Below are 16,796 nucleotides of genomic sequence, written 5' to 3' on the forward strand. Positions count from 1 at the left end.
TTCCGAACAACCTTTCTTTTATTAGTGAGGAGATATTGATTGATAAATCATTAAATACCACTGTTAGAAGTGACAAATCATCAGTGATCAAGTACTATTTAATACTATCTCCGTTCTGAAATATAAGAAGTTTTAGGTTTAAACACATGTATTAGAAAAGTGAAATTAAATAGAAAAAAATGTAATTGGTTTAGAAATACTAAGTATGTAAATGATGGAAGATTGTTATCGGTTGAGAAGGAAATACATGTGAAGATATTATTATTTTTTAGATAAATCTAAGTGCTATATTTTGAATTGGAGGGAGTAGATCAGTAGATGTTGGTGTAAGTAAAATTAGATGGGTACCTTGCGTGTTGGTGTGGATGAATTGTGCGATGATGCAATAGATGTGAGTTTTAAAAATTTCTTTCTTAATATCTACAATACGTTTTTCTTTCATGTGCTTATATGTTTTTTTTACCTTGATCAATTATCTAAAGGTTATAAATGATTGGATTGTATGGTGTGTTTTGGGAAAATAGATGCAATTTACATTCTTGATGATCATCCAAAGGCTAAAAATAATTAATATGATGTGACTTCATGAGAGAAGAGATAATTAACATTAACTGCATTTAGTGTGGATGAACTTTATAGATATAATAGATGATGCCCGTGTGTTGCGGCGAGAATTTTTATAAAGAAATAAGATTTATTTGTGAAGGTGTAAAATAGGGAAGGTTGAATAGAATGATAGATGACAATTGTTTATCTCTTAGCATGATTTTTGTTCTGTGTGAGAGTGCCTAATTTGGAAATTTCAAAAATAAAAAAACAATGCATATATAATTGTACTATTCACATAGTTTGATTTTTTTTCCTTTTACCTGTGTATGTAGCTAGATATAAACTATACGTGGGTAAATACAAAAATGTCAAATGTGCCGATGGAGGATGTGATGATGTGTGATGACTGTCCTAACTATAATAAGAATTGAAAGAAAGTTTTGAGAGAATAGTTGGGATTAGTGCAAAAATTACTTTGAAGGTAGCTTTTATGGCTAGGTGACACATGAGTGCAAAAGAGGGTGACCAACAATTAGACATCTAAGGGCAAGTTTTATAGTATGGGTGACTACACATCCAATTTCATGCATGATATACATATTTAAATTAAGAGGTGATATGTATAATAGGTTACCTCTACCACACAATCCCCAGTATATCTAACACTCTCACATATTTATTGAAGTTTGGGTAGGAGCTGCCCCTTGCATGAGAGGTGACTATTTCTCTCTCATCCTTCTTCTCTCCTCCATCTCACTATTTAATCCTATGTGGTATCTTGGGCATGTGCTTGGATGCCCATAGTACTTGCCTTAGAGCAGGTCCAATAGTACTGCCCGCTGACGACGGTAAAATTGGCCGTGTCACCCAAAGCTTAGTTAAAAAAAACACTTCATATAATAGAAGGCTGCAGTATATGGTTCGGTTATTTGTCAATAGTTTAGACATGCCAATTACTATGGTTTGTTTGCAGACCTCACTGACCTATCACAATTCACAATTCACATGCAAGTATAGGCCAATAGCAGTTGCTTACCTTGTCTCGAAGCTCACGTACAGCCGGTGGTAATATAATCGCCCATTCACACTCTCTTTCCTTCTTTCTTTTTGCCAGCTCATTGCTTTTGCTAGCGGGGCCATTCTACCGCCAGCTTAAAACTCCTATTTTACCCGCTCTTAGAGCATCTCTAGTAGTAGCCCCTACTTTAAAGCCCCTAAAGGTTAAATGGGGGCTGCTCCCAAATCTTTAGAACCTTAAATATGTCATTAACTCTAGCAGTAGCCCCCATAACTTAGCCCCTATTTCTTTTTCTCTTTTATTTTAGTATAGAATTTATATTTATATCTAGTTTAACACTATAATAATTCAAACATAAAATAATTCTAGCGCATGGAATTCAACCATATTTAAATTTACAATTTCAAACAACATGATTCAAATTTTAATTTGAAATTTTCAAACATGGATCTGGGGAGGATGATGCCGGGTAGGCAGGTGGCCAGCCGGGAAGGAGGGTACCAGGGAGGACGCTTGTAGGGGAGGAGGGTGCCGCCGCGCCGGCCAGGAGGAGGCCTACCAGGGAGGAGGATGCCGGCTAGGAGGAGCAGCGTAGATCTGTGGAGGCGCCGGTAGTTGCGGGCTAGCAGGATACTTTGCGCGGAAAAATAGTACCCGTTCGGTGGTGGGATTTTCTCCCGCGCATCTCTGCCATGGATGGGGGCTGCGGAGAAAGCCCCTAGGACTCGGGGCTCGAGGGGATAATTTAGAGGCCTTCTTATTTTAGGAGCTTTAGTAGTGGTCTTATTGGACCTGAGTTTTTAGTCTCAACTCTCAAAATTAGTACAGGGGCTGTGTTAGGACCTCTACTGGAGATGCTTAGATCTAACAGTTACTGTAAGATTTTGACATTGATCTGATGGCTCAAATAAATAAGGTGATGTGGCTGCCTATAATCACAATAATGGCGACAATTATATAAGAATAGTAGATATGATGTACTACAATACTGAATACTGAATAATTGATCTGACTACTGAATACTACTACTCCATTTCATACTGTACTGTCCATATAGATTAGTAGTATAGGAGTAGTTGGGGACGACCACGTGGCCATATCAACGGTCTTGATCCGATGGAGACTTCAGACTTGTAATAGCTGAGAACACACACCACACCAGCGATGATACGAATATACGATAGTGATGTCCTGGTGAAAACTGCATAAAAAGTTGGCTAGACTTAACAAAAAGTTAATTAATCTTCTTTCTCTATCAAAAAAAATGAAAATTACTTTACACGCTTACGACTTTGTCAGTCCTGACTTGGAAGATCTCCTTTTGACATTGTTTTCAGATTAATGATGTTTGGACTTTCATTGTTCAATTAATGATGGATTAATTTTCCTCAAAGAAAAAATGATGGATTGTTTTTTTTTAAAAAAATACTACGAGCCAGAGCGAAAACCACATTTGTTCCCTTCACTGTCGCTGACTGTCTGCAGGTAGCACAGTGGAATTGTTGCCGTTGACCAAACTCTTAACTGCCTCTGACACTAAATCTAATTTACTAAACTCCCTCCGTTTCAAATCAGTACTTATCATTTTAGATTTGTCTGAATAAAAAATATCTAAAATCACTAGTTTTTATAAAGAATCATATAGTTTAATAACATGTGAATTATATGTTATAAAAACTCCCCCTAAGATGAATCTAAAAACATAAACATGATGTCAAACTTTGTTTTTTTAAGAAAAGGTTTAAGGAACATGATCATAAATCTAAAACGATAAATAATTTAAAACAGAAAGTATTTGTTGTCCCTTGTCCATTAGCTCTGCTTATTGTCACTTTTACGACAATCTCACAACATATATGATACCCAAATTGGAGTTGCTGTCAAAGTGGCATCACATTTGAGTTATAAAAAATTAAAAACAAGTTGCTGTTGACTGGAGTTAGTAACAGAAGTAACAACACATTATTGGTAGAAAGTCCCTAATTTTCCTTTCCTTGGGTCATATCCTCTGAATCTGAAAAGGAAATACACGAGCCTTAAAATGGACAGTTTGACACATAAACAAAGACATAAATCAAATCAAATAAATACAAAAAAATGAAAAAGAAATGTGAAAAATGGAGAGAGAGAGAGAGAGAGAGAGAGAGAGAGAGAGAGAGAGAGAGAGAGAGAGAGAGAGAGAGAGAGAGAGAGAAAGAAATCCGGTCAACTTTCGCCTGCTCCCTCTCAAGTCGCCGCTACGTCCGCACTGGTGCAACTAAGCCAAGCCACTCTCTGACTCGATCGCCTCTCGAAAGGAAACCAATCTGATCGAGAAGAAGAAGCCGCCACGCCACGCCACGCCACGCCGCGCCGCGCCGCGCCATGCCGCTCGCCTGCTTCGCCGCACGCGGCGGCGGGGGCGCGGGCGCCTCGTCGTCGTCGTCCCCGGCGCCGGCCGCGTCGGCGACGTCGGTGTACTGGACGCACCTCGGCACCGTCACCCTGACGTGGTCGCGCGGGCAGCTCGGGCTCGTCCTCGCCGCGGAGCTCCACCTCGCCGGGGAGGGCGCCGCGCCCGCGCTGCGGTTCTTGCTCCGGCCGTTGCTCCCGTGGCGGCGGCGAGGGTGCAAGAGGTTCGCCGGCGGCGGGCACGCCGTCGCGTTCACGTGGGACATGTCCCGCGCCCGCCTCGCCGGACGGCGGCCGGAGCCCGTGGCGAGGTATTCCCTGCATGTGTGCGTCGACGGGGAGCTCGTGCTGGCGGCGGGCGACCTCGCGCTGCTCGCCCCGTCCGCCGGGTTCCTCCTCACCCGCCGCGAGAACGCGGTCGCCGCCGGCGGCGGCGAGGCGTACGCCACCACCGTCGCCGTCGCGGGGGGGAGGCACGAGGTGTCGATCGCGGTGGAGGACGCCGTCATGTGGGTTGCCATCGACGGCGAGAAGGCGCTCCAGGTGCGGCGGCTCCGGTGGAAGTTCCGCGGCAGCGAGAGGCTCGACCTCCCGCGCGGCCGCGTCCGCGTCTCGTGGGACCTCCACGGCTGGCTCTTCGCCGCCGACGCCGTCGCGGTGTTCGTCCTCCGGTTCGAGACGGCCGACGTCGCGGACACCTCCAAGATCGACATGGAACGTGACGCCGGCATGCTCGCGCTAAGGCAGAGCTCTTTCAACAGGAAGCACCACCACCACGGCGGCGGCGGCGGCGCCGCCGCCGAGAGCTGGTGCAGCAGCGACAGCGACAGGAGAGGGTGGAGGAGGGGGCCGTTCAGGTCGGGGTCGGACTCGTCGCCGGCGGTGTCGGTGGCGTCGACGTCGGCGGCGTCGTCGGCCGGGAGCATGGCGACGGTGGCCGACTGGGCCACGGCGGAGGAGGCGGCGATGAACGACGGCGGCGGCTTCTCTCTCGTCGTGCACCTCTGGAAGACGAAGAAGAGGAGGTAATTAATGGCCATGCATCCATGGCGTCCATGGCGTTGGTGCATTGCGTTGGATTGTATGGAAAAAAATTATATGTTATTTTTTGCTTGTGAATTTGTGATTGGTAATTCATGATTGCCGCATTCGCGTGCAAGATGATGAGAAAAATTTTGTGTGGATAATCAAGTGAGAAAATTCGTGGGTACAAGTTTTTTTTTTTTTGTATTCAAATATTCTTGCTTGAATTTGTCCAGAGAGCAGGAGGATTTTGCAGTCATTTTTGTTTCATTGTTTGTGAAGCAAAAGATAATATCTTGTACAACTTCCCTTCTAAACCAAATTGCTATACATGTGTGAATACATTTTTGTTTAGAGATTTAGGTTGAAATTTCTAACATTTAGATTGACTCCAACTCTCCGAGATTTGTATCCCAACATTTTGTTTTCTCCATCTCTAATGACTCCGGCAAGGCAACAACCATTGACCAATATATTTTTGGGTTAGGGTGATAGTGGAAAGACGGTGGGATGATCAGTTAATTATCTCAGACTCCTTTGGAACAAAGGTTTAATTTTTTTTTAAAAAAAACGCAGGATGAGTATCTTTTGGAAGATTTTCTTATATGCTCCTTTGGAACAAAGGAATGTACCCTTTGAAATTTGAATGAAATGACCAGATTCATGAAAATTTGGAAGGAAATCTAACATGAGCTAAACTTTTGGAAAATTTTCCTTTGTGTTGTTTTGTCTCCAAATTCATATAAAAGCATCCAAACAACATGGTTGAACAATTTCCGAATTTTTATATTCCTTAAGATTCCACATGACTATATTTCTCGCATTTCATGTGCTTTTTCAATTCCTACCTCCCAAAGAACATTCATTTTAATTTTAGTGGCAATCTCATAAATTCACTCCACAAAACCACTATTGAGAATTGCAGGTCTCATTTGAAATGCACGATTTAGGCTCGTTTCCTTTATGAGTATACCTCGGTTTTTAAATTGTTAAATGATACATTTCGCATTATAACTTTCTGTATATAAGGCCTGATTTAGTTCCCAAATTTTTTTTCCAAAAACGTCAGATTTAATCTTTGGACATATGTATGAAGCATTAAATATAGATAAAAGCAAAAACTAATTACACAGTTTGCATGAAAATCGCGAGACGAATCTTTTGAGCCTAATTAGTCCATGATTAGCCATAAGCGTTACAGTAACCCACATGTGCTAATGGCGGCTTAATTAGGCTCAAAAGATTCGTCTCGCGGTTTCCAGACGAGTTATGAAATTAGTTTTTTTATTTGTGTCCGAAAACCTCTTCCGACATCCGATCAAACGTCCGATGTGACACCCAAAAAATTTTTTTTCGCCAACTAAACAAGGCCTAAGTTGCTTAAGAATATCATACGAATCCATTTTTCAAATCAATAATAATTAAAACTCAATTAATCATGGGCTAATGTCCTTTTTTTATATATTTTTTTTGCCCTAACTTCGATCAATCAATCTTCAGTAGAAACCAGCACACCTTAACAAGAGTTTCTTTTTAGCCGTTGTTCAATTTCCCTATAATTTCTGCAAAATTCATCAAATCCAAAGAGACCTCAAATTTTAAGGACGGCGGCGTTTGATTCCCCCACCCTTCACCGTCGCTTACCACTCTCCTCTAGCCGCCGGCGCCTCCGCCGCGGCCGTGGCCGCCGTCGGTCACTTCCATTGGCGACCACCCCTCGCGCATGGTTTCTTCCGCCTCTACCGCCGCTCTCCTCCCCCTCCCCCGAACACTCTGACGACGCCCAAAGCGCCACCCGACTCACCTCCTCCGCTGCGGCGGCAGGTGGAGCGAGACTACGACGTGGACGGCACCGACGGCGGTGGTCCGGCGCGACGCGCGACGTGCTCCTCCCACAGCATGCTCCTCGATGAGCTCGCGTGCGCGGGCGGGGGATGCGCACGAGGCGTTCGACGAAATGCTCGCGTCGGACAACTTCATGGTCATGGTCAAGCTGCACGTACGGGTGGATGTTGCAGTTCGACCTCGCCTCGCCTCGCCTGCAAGCTCATCCTGGAGATCGGGGGGGGGGGGGGGAGCACGGGTTGGAGGCCGGCATTGCCATGAACTCAATGCTCATCACGGGGTTTGCCGGCTGTGGCGCATGCAGTGAAGGTCGCCGAGGCATGGGGCATCCTCAGACTGAATGCTGAATAAGTGATGTACACTTGCACGTCCAGTGTTAAATGCATATTGCCGCCATGGCCGTGACGGATCGGGCTAGTTGTCCTCCCAATGTTATCACCTACAACTCTGTTCAGAGCAGGTTTCAACAGTAGTAGAACCAGCGGTTGGAAGCACAGTATGCTCGCCTACAATACATATACCTTAATGGCCTCTGCAAGAAAGGTAGTGCAAAGGAAGTACTTGATCAGTTGGATGTTATGCTAAGTGAAAGGATTGGATCCCTCGGCTTTTACATCGAGTGTTCTTCCGAATTGCCTTCTCCATGACTGAGGGTTTCATATGCCTTGTGCTTGTTAGCGAGGGTCTGCAACTCTGCATACAACACTCTGATGAGCGGGCTGTTAGATATGGGCAAATGGCTGTTCTGAAGCTCTTGACCAAGTACATGATCGACAAAAGTATCGTCCAATCGCAAAGACATTCAACATTTTTATTCATAGTCTTTGGCTCTTTGCATTAGGGAGAAAGTCTTCCATAACCAAGAGCCTGGTCCATGGTCAAGGTTTTACTAATGTTGTGGCATACATTATCCTCATTGATTGGCTTTGCTGCCTTAGAAAACTTAATGAGTTGAAGTACCTAATTTCGTGCACGACAGCGCAGGATATTGCTCCAGAATCCAGATGAAGTCACTCAGATACATTATTGGTTGATGAGATTATGCAGAGATGGAAAATTTGACAAGGATACTTATATTTTTATGAAATCACTTAAAGTGGATTTCCAATGGATCTTCTGGCTTGTTTAGAGTGGTGAATAATATAGAGATTCACCGTGTATTTGAAGGAAATGGTGTACTCTCTGATTGCCATATGTTCGACTTTATAATCAAGTCATTCTATAGGGCTGGTTTTTGTCACAAACGAGACATTTTTAAACTTAACCTTATACTGGATACATTGCCAAACAAATAACCTAATACTTGTGGATTGCCGAAGGTAGCAGGTTCATGATTGCAGATTTGCTGGCAAGATTACAACTTGTAAGTTACTTTTGCTTTCCAATTATTTTGTCAGTAAAACTCGACCTTCCAGATGACAATGACAATAATCCCTCCATTTATTGCTTATCCTAGATGTCTAGATCGCAGTCAGTCAACGTTGTGAAAGATTGACCACTAATATGCATAAAGGTAGTTTGATTTGTTATATGGAAGGGAAATCCCTTGGTGCCTAAGGGAACCGGCACTTCAATCAGCAAACCCACCATCATTCTCTTTGAATGTTTATCAGCAATCTATTCTTTTCTTCCACTTAATATTACCAAATTCCTTTGGATTTCAGGTTGCCACTTTTCCAGCTGCTCATGTCTTTCTATGGAAAGAAGCATCGAGTCCCAAAACCAAAGTGATGTGTCAATATCAAGCAAGCCATGGGAATTCAGGTTAACCTTGCTTTATTTCTTTAAGGTGCCAGTTCAGCCATATTCAGGATTTCATATTCCATTCCTATTCGGCGGTTAATCATGTGATCACAATTTAATCACATCTTTAATTACTTTCTCCTGCCAGCTCCTCGCGCCGCCTCCCAGTTGCCCGCATTGATAATCATGGGCCTATGGTCAGGTTGGATTTGGACTCCCTGTTGGTTGTCCATACCAAGCATGGACCGCCAATAGACTTATGCCTGCTATAATATTTTGTCCCCTATAACAAATTAGCAGCTGCCGAAATTTACAGCATAATTTCAAAGTAAGTTGATTTTAGGGTATTTTCAACGTAGTTTCTTTTTACCATTGTCTTTTAAGTTGCTAAGAATACATGTATAAAAGTTTTACGTTGCTAATAAGCCGTGTGGCATATAATCGCTCTTGGCCAACTGATGGCTTTCTGTTCATATATTTCTTGTACTAAATGCTTAATAACTGAGCTATCCTGTCTAACTATTTGTTCTTAGATTGTAACTATCAGTCTCTTGAACTACTATTTGTTCCTAGATTAATTGTAGCTACCAGCTTCTTGAACAGGTCGATTTGCTACGTCCCACATGATGCCTGCACTTCATCTTTTGGATCTTCGGCGACTGCCTTGTTGTTGTCTATCCAAATACTTATACAGTATGCAACTTCTTCAAAAAGTGCAGCCAAGGTAATTTTTCTGTCCCTAACACCACAATATTGCTACTCTTGTTTGCTGGACACCCTACCAAACGGAAAGTCAGATTATATCTGGTGATATCGGAAATTGGAGCCATCTTTGACATAGTTGCCCACAGTTTCTCTTTACAAGGAAAAGGAGTTGTTGTCTAAGGATCCAGTACTGTTTGTGTATTAGTATAAAAAATACAACTTCAGCGCTCGAGATATAGGAGTCAAATCCGTACTCAAGAATCTGATATCTCGATGCTAAACGCAAAATGAAATTCTAAATTTGAAAAATGCCAATAACCAAAATATTTTTTGTTTCATAAGTTACAATCTCGGTATCTCCATTCTCAAATAGTTGATGTCCTAAAGTATGCAGTGAAACCTCGGTATGTTTACCAACTATTAAATGAAAAAAAAGGACTACAGTATGTATAAATGATTTTAATAGTTTTATCATGAAAAATAGTTTCATGTAGTTATATTTTAATTTTTTTAATAAATATATAGTTAAATGAAGTGATGATGAACAGGCACCGAAGATTGTGTCAACATCCAAAACACAAACTAACAAAGATCAAATGTAGTAAATTTTAGGGTCACCTGATTTTGAGGTCCAGGTTTGTCTCCCACTCCAAACATGATATGGGCTTGATAACCTGACAGTACACGGCTACAGCATTGTTGAACCACAATTGCTACAGTGTTCGCTATAGGACTTATCCACTACAATTTGTTTGTGAACGGTGTTTTTTCCAGCTATCTGAACTGCTTTTGCTTTTCTGTCCAACAATCGTAGCGGTGGACACCAAAGTTCCCAGTTCTTGACTGGGGTACTGGCACGAGAGTTTATTGGAGTCTTAACCAAGGTCTTATCCCTTCTGTCAAAAAAAAAAAATCCTACCATAAACTTGGATAAGTTCAGGGTGCATTCAGATGGAGGGGTTGTGATCTTCCACGTGCATGCAAAATAGAGTGACTCATTAATATATGATTAATTAATCTCAGAAAAAACTTGAAAAAAAATATTTATATGATTTTTAAGAAACTTTTGTATAGATATTTCTTTTTTTTTAAAAAAAAACCATGTAGCGGTTCGGAAGATGTGCTAACCGGAGTAAAAGAATGATAACTTTACTTTAGAAAGTCCGAAAATATATAATTTTTTGAACGGATGGTTTCCATGACAGCCGAACTCAGGACGAAGGGAGTACATGAGAGCCAGACTCAGCATGAAATCTAACCAGAGTTTCCCAAACCGTCGGTAACCGCGCGGTTACTGTGGTTACTGGCCTTACCGCGGGGTACGGTAATAGAAATACCACGGTAACCTCCTTAAATTCAAATAAATTTAAAAAATAATTTGAATTTTTGATAAATTTTGCGTGGTTTCGTACGGTTTTTCACGGTTACCGCGCGATAACTGTGCTTACCGCCGGGGCGTGGTAACCCTGGCCTCGACGGTTTGGGAAACCCTGAATCTAACACGTGAAGACCATAGCAATAGACCAGAACAGAGAACTAACGCTCTTATTGCTTGGCAGAGAAACTAGAGTTTTTTTCGGGTATTTTTTTTAAATTAATAAAGATATATATAAATTATAAATTATTAAAACTCTTATTTTATTTATAAATTATTTTTTATAGCTAATAAACTGTTACAGTTTATAATCGACATAACCGAAACTGCTGTGGGGAATGGACATATGGTCTAAACATTAATTGTTTATATAGATAGTTATTTGAAAGAAATAGCAGTATATATTTGTGATGATAAATTATTTTAGACTTTTTAGACATTATATGTATTGAGAAGTAAGCGACTAAGCAGGAATATTTGGTTTCAAGTCACACTTTGTTATGTCTAAGGTTAGGTAAATTTGATCAACTTGATAGATGTTCGGTTGTAACTATAGTTGTGGCAAGATTCCTTTATAATAAATTGGGTTTCATGTGCTAATGACTAAAAGTATGACAAGATTCCCTCAACCTTTGTAAATTGTGTCTAAAAAGTTGATCGCCTCATCTTAGATAAAGTGTGGTAATTTTTATTGACAAATGATGCCTAGCAAAATATTGTTGGGAACCAAACAGCCAAATGCTAGCGTCTATATGATCACTTGGAGATTATAGACAACGCAAGCAGGACTGCGATAATAGACTGCACTGGATCTCAATTGATCGTGCAGTGTACTATTACAGATCGAGCACACGTAAGAGCAAGAATCATAATATAACCAGGCTGAATGTATAGATCTTTATAGCCTATCTCTCAGCCGAGTGGTTAGCTCTTTATGATTCATCTGTTTGTCTCATAAATTTTCTTGGTTTATGTGCCTAAGCCGGCTGTAACCTTAGAGCAGGTACAATAGCAGACTATTAGCTAGCTATAAACATATTTTAATGAGATATATCTCTCAGCCGAGTGGTTAGCTCTTCATGATTCATCTGTTTGTCTCACAAATTTTCTTGGTTCATATGCCTAAGCCGTCTGTAACCTTAGAACAGGTACAATAGCAGACTATTAGCCAGCTATAAACATATTTTAATGAGATAAAAGATGAGAGAGAAGAGCAGTGGGCTACATATCTATAGCCAGCTGTAGCACGGACTTTAAGACGCAATGTGTGTATGACATGTGGGACCATATATTAATAGTATAGTAAGCAACTATTGTATGAATTAGCTATTAGATTGATTATAGATGAATTAAAGCTAGTAGTGGGCTATACTATTAAACTTGCTCTTACAGCATGTTTCTCATATCTCTCCTTTACCCTCTCTCATCCATCTCAACTTTCTGCTTTCTCACAGCTCTTATACCTGTTCTAAGCTGCAACCCTTGAGAAAAGCCACGTTGGTGGGTGGGCCAGGTGCAGAATTATTGCCCGCAGGAATTAGTTGGGAGGTGTGCAGTGCACTAGCACTGCAAAATGCAACCCCACTCGCCATAAAATTCTGCCCCCCCCCCCCCCCCTCTCTCTACTCTTCCGTTGCATGGGTGCACTGCACGTTCCATGATTTCACTCAACCAAACCTTTGCCCCCAAATAATTCCAGCGGCCGGCAGGGAGACAGCCGGAGAAAGGCACTGTCCATTGTCCACTGCACCTTTTTCTCTCCCATAGCCCAGTTCCAGCTACTACCACGCCCAGTGCCAGGCCACCCTACTCACCTGAACATATATCTGCAGCTCCAGAGATACATACAAGTCCCAAGTTTAGGGTCCTATTTGGATGGGGGACTAATTTCAGCCCCTCACAAAAATTATAGGTGGTATTTAGATTCAGGGACTAAACTTTAATCCCCGTCACATCGAATATTTGACACTAATTTGGAGTATTAAACATAGACTAATTACAAAACTAATTGCATAAATGAGAGCTAATTCGTGAGATAATTTTTTTAAGCCTAATTAATCTATAATTAGCACATGTTTACTGTAGCATCACATAGGTTAATCATGGATTAATTAGGCTCAATAGATTCGTCTCGCAAATTAGCAAGGTTATAGATTCATTAGGCTACGTTTAATACTTCTAATTAGTGTCCAAACATCAAATGTGAACTTTAGTCCCTGATCCAAACATGCCCTTAGTCCCGTGAGGGACTAAAGTCCCTCCCATCCAAACAACCCCTTTATTTCCAACACGTTTATAATTTCTTCTTGAAAAATGTTCGTAGTAATGCTCTCACTCCAAGTCTTTTTTTTTATATCTGCAGCTCCAAGCAAATTGATCCCAAACTTGATCTAGGAAGTTGTCGTTAAGGGATGTTCTAATCAGTTACGAGTACTATGTCGTTCCAAAATATAACAATCTAATATCCGATGAGACATATCCCTTTCAGAGCTGATTTGGGAAGCTATCGTTAAGGGATGCTCTAATGATTTTAAAAACTTTTTTTGAACCTTCTAAATTTTTATTTTGTTTAAAATAAACACTCCAAAACCAAATCTGGTCTTTTGGTCACGCTAGTTAAGATTGGCACGCCCATTGCTAGCAGCGTCCACGTCAGGCGGGATGGTTGATCAAAAGGTTCCCATTTTAAAAAAAAAATTTGGAAGAGTTTATTTTAAAAATAAAAAGTTAAAAAGTTGAAAGATAATTAAAAATTCTGTTCTAACCAGCTTATGCGGATAATATGGATTATACATGTGACACTTCCAAATTTACGAATCCTCAATAATTTGAACCCCGACGGCTAGAAGTAACAAATTCAATAGAAGTATTATTCATCAGAGAATTTATTGAGGATTTTCGTGAAACTGAACAATTCACATGAAACACCAAGAATATTCATGTGTCCCACTAAGGAAGCCCTCATGTCAGCTCTAACAGCTAACAATGTTCTATCACTTATCCATGTACACTTTATTTCTAATGTTTAACATATTACTCCCTCCATATTTTAATGTATGATACCGTTGACTTTTCGACCAACGTTTGACTATTCGTTTCATTTAAAATTTTTGTACAAATATAAAAATATTTATGTCATGCTCAAAGAACATTTGATGACGAATCAAGTCATAATAAAATAAATAATAATTACATAAATTTTTTGAATAAGACGAATAATCAAACGTTGGACAAAAAGTCAACGGTGTCATACATTAAAATATGGAGATAGTACTTAATTTGTTTAAAAAAACCAAGAATATTCCTGTGTCCGAAGGGGTTCGGAAGTCAAATGATTTTCACTTAGAATCGTGGACTTTCTGCTAAACTAAAAATGCGATGCGAGCTTTGATATGTGCACCTATTTTGCGTTTCTCCAGTAGTGGACAATGGTTGTCAATATTTTGACCATGCATGGCCGCCCGGATTCTGTTTCGGTCCGCCACCGACGTCGTCTCAGCCGTCAACGCCCATTTGCGGTCGCGCCGGTCCACGGCGAGCAAGAACACGGTACACCAACGCGGCATCATAGAAAATTACTTTTTTTCCCTTTTTATAGACTTGTAAGTAAAATTTAAAATTGCATGCCATATATCACATATCACTTTATTTTATTATTTTTTAAAAAATATTTTGAGATATTCTACTTCATCGGTCCCATTTTAAATGCAGTTGTAGATTTCCGTGTCTAACATTTGACCTTTCGTCTTATTTAAAATTTTTTATAATTAATATTCTGATAAAACATGAATAGTACATTGTGATTGGCTTTTTTTTAAAAAATATAATTTTTTTAAATAAGACGAACGGTCGAATGTTGGATACGAAAAATCACAACTACACTTAAAATAGAATAGAGAGAGTACACAATTAGAAAAATAAGAAGACATCAGACAAATAGAGTTTTAAGAAATATACGGATTTCACACCGTTCTTTTCTATAAAAAAAGTTACTTTGAAGTTTAAACCCTAGAGATGATAAGATAGATATACCCATGAATGAATTAGCAAAGCACATATTCTTTCTCTCCTTTTCTTTTTGTTGGTAACTCATATATTCTTTCTCAGCATCAGCATTCGCAACTTTCGGTGTCTGCATCGTAGGCCGGTGGTTAAATCCAAAGAAAAGAAGAGGAATATATTCCTATTGCATCACTCGCCCTAACAATGCACGTCGTTGATTTCGACGTAAAATTGTGCTCGTAGTAAAAGCCAAAATTCACTTCACTAATCCGGCAAACTGACTGAGATTAGATGAACGCTCGAGCTAATTATTAATAAGAGCCTAATTAACCAACCAGAGGGCACTGGCACTAGCAAATCTCGGATTAATTTTAATCTTAAGTTTATGCACAAAGGTTTTTTTTACCGAGTACAAAAAGATGAGATGAAACTGTAAAAAGTAAAGGAATGGCGCGGTTACGTGGCGGTGGTAAACGCCGGGGGAGCGGGCGGTGTCGGCGACGGCGAGGTCGAGAGCGGCCGCGGCGTCACGTTCTTGCCGCCGCCGCCGCCGCCGCCGCCGCCGACGGAGAGGGAGCGGAAGAACGTCTTGGGCCGCGGCGGCGCGGCGGCGTCCGCGCCCTGGCGAGCGGAGCGGCTGCGGATGCTGGCCTTCCCGCCGGGGGCGGTGGCGGTGGCCGGGGGGTCCCCCTTGCGCCGCACCGCGGCGCCGTTGCCCGGGATGACGCAGGTGAAGACGACCCCGATCTTGGCGAGGCGGTTGACCCAGCGCGGGATGCGGGCGCGGACGAGGCGGCGGCACGCGGCGTCGCAGAAGTGGTTGCAGTTGCGGGAGACGAGGTTGTAGGCGTCGCCGGGGAAGTCCGCGGCGAGGTCCGCCATGACCGCGCGCACCTCGGCGCGCGTCAGCTCCGTCGTCCCCACCAGGATCGCCTCCCGGAAGGCGTACCCCGGGCACCTCCTCGGCGCCACCTCGAAGATCCCGCTCCCCGCCCCGTCGTGCGCCCCGTACGCGTACTCCACCCCATGAACTGCAGCACACCACAGACATAGCACACCGGCGTGTCAGCGCCGTCGGTGGCGAACCAGGATCGAAGGCGAGGAAAGCAGAGCGTACATGCCTTGGACGCCGGAGTGGTAGACGCCGAGGCCGAGCCAGCGCGCGTAGCCGTTGGCGGGGGTGACGTCGTACACGTTGAGGTACACCGGGGACGACGACGACGACGACGACGCGCCGCGAGGCAGCTGCTGCCTTGGGGCCCGGGGCGTGGAGGCGGTGGAGGAGGAGGAGGCCGGTGCCAGCGCCGGCGAGGGCGAGGAGGAGGAGGAGAAGGGCGCCATTCGCGCGGCGCGCCGTGGGTGGGCGAGCGGGCGGGCGCACGCACGCACGTCGCGCGCGTCGTTGTCGCGCCCCGCACCCGCGCCGCGCGGCGTCCTCGCGATGCCCGTGTGTGTGTGTGTGTGTTTTTTTCCAGTAAGCGCTACGCTACTGCTGGATTTGTCTCGCGGCGCAGCCTGGCTTGGCTGGCTGGCCGGACGAGACGAGACGAGACGAGCGGCTCTGGCTGTCTCCACATTTTTATTTTTAATTTTGTGCGCGCTTTATTTGGATTTTTGGAACGTGTAATAATTCCGCGCCGCAACCTAAAAAAATCCTAGGTCCAGTTCGGGACACGTGAATCTGAACTTTCCGTATATATGAAGCTAGTGTATGTGGAAAATGTTTTCCAGATGTGCGGGTCGCTTCATTTATACTAGTATATCGTTGGCTTGTTGGAAGGAGGAAATTTTTGTATAAGGCGTTTTGATTGGTAGAAAATTTTACAGAAGAAAAAATTTTAAGAACTTTAAAACAAAAGATTGATTCCTATCTATCATAATTTTCTCTAAAGAGATTTGAAGGAAAGTTAATAATAGCTCCAACCTTTTATAAAAGAGACCTCCTGAGTCTCTCTCATCCGATTCATATGTCTTTTCTATGATCTACTTAAACAATCATTCCTTCTTTTTTTTTATGTTTGGTAATAATCTGTTCTACACTTACATTATCTACGTTTTTCTTATTTCTCTATTTTTTTCAATGATGCTTTTCAAAGGAGTCCTAACATGCTGGAAAGTTAAGATGGAAGGAAGTTTAGTAGATGA

The 16,796-nt window shown here is 42.5% G+C and overlaps 2 protein-coding genes and 1 long non-coding RNA gene across 4 annotated transcripts; 2 read left to right on the forward strand and 1 right to left on the reverse strand.

The window, feature by feature from the left end:
- The first annotated feature begins 3,859 nt into the window (after positions 1 to 3,859).
- LOC107277189 (uncharacterized) lies at positions 3,860 to 5,351 on the forward strand. Its single transcript, XM_015786737.3, has one exon. The coding sequence runs from the start codon at positions 3,932 to 3,934 to the stop codon at positions 4,985 to 4,987; it is 1,056 nt and encodes a 351-aa protein (XP_015642223.2). The 5' UTR covers positions 3,860 to 3,931; the 3' UTR covers positions 4,988 to 5,351.
- A 3,040-nt stretch (positions 5,352 to 8,391) lies between these two features.
- On the forward strand, positions 8,392 to 9,683 carry LOC4340314 (uncharacterized). Of its 2 annotated transcripts, none has more exons than XR_001546961.3 (3): positions 8,392 to 8,615; positions 8,718 to 8,897; positions 9,161 to 9,683. It is a non-coding gene; the product is annotated as an uncharacterized lncRNA (long non-coding RNA). The 2 variants fall into 2 exon arrangements; XR_001546962.3 differs by having other exon boundaries at positions 8,392 to 8,590.
- Positions 9,684 to 15,002: 5,319 nt separating this feature from the next.
- On the reverse strand, positions 15,003 to 16,124 carry LOC9269065 (deSI-like protein At4g17486). The gene is made up of 2 exons (XM_015788417.3): positions 15,773 to 16,124; positions 15,003 to 15,682 (listed from the first exon to the last, which is right to left on the reverse strand). The coding sequence occupies exons 1-2, from the start codon at positions 15,990 to 15,992 to the stop codon at positions 15,108 to 15,110; spliced, it is 795 nt and encodes a 264-aa protein (XP_015643903.1). The 5' UTR covers positions 15,993 to 16,124; the 3' UTR covers positions 15,003 to 15,107.
- Between the last annotated feature and the right edge of the window lie 672 nt (positions 16,125 to 16,796).

This window comes from Oryza sativa, chromosome 6 (assembly GCF_034140825.1).
Source record: "Oryza sativa Japonica Group chromosome 6, ASM3414082v1".
Taxonomy (NCBI): Eukaryota; Viridiplantae; Streptophyta; class Magnoliopsida; order Poales; family Poaceae; genus Oryza; species Oryza sativa.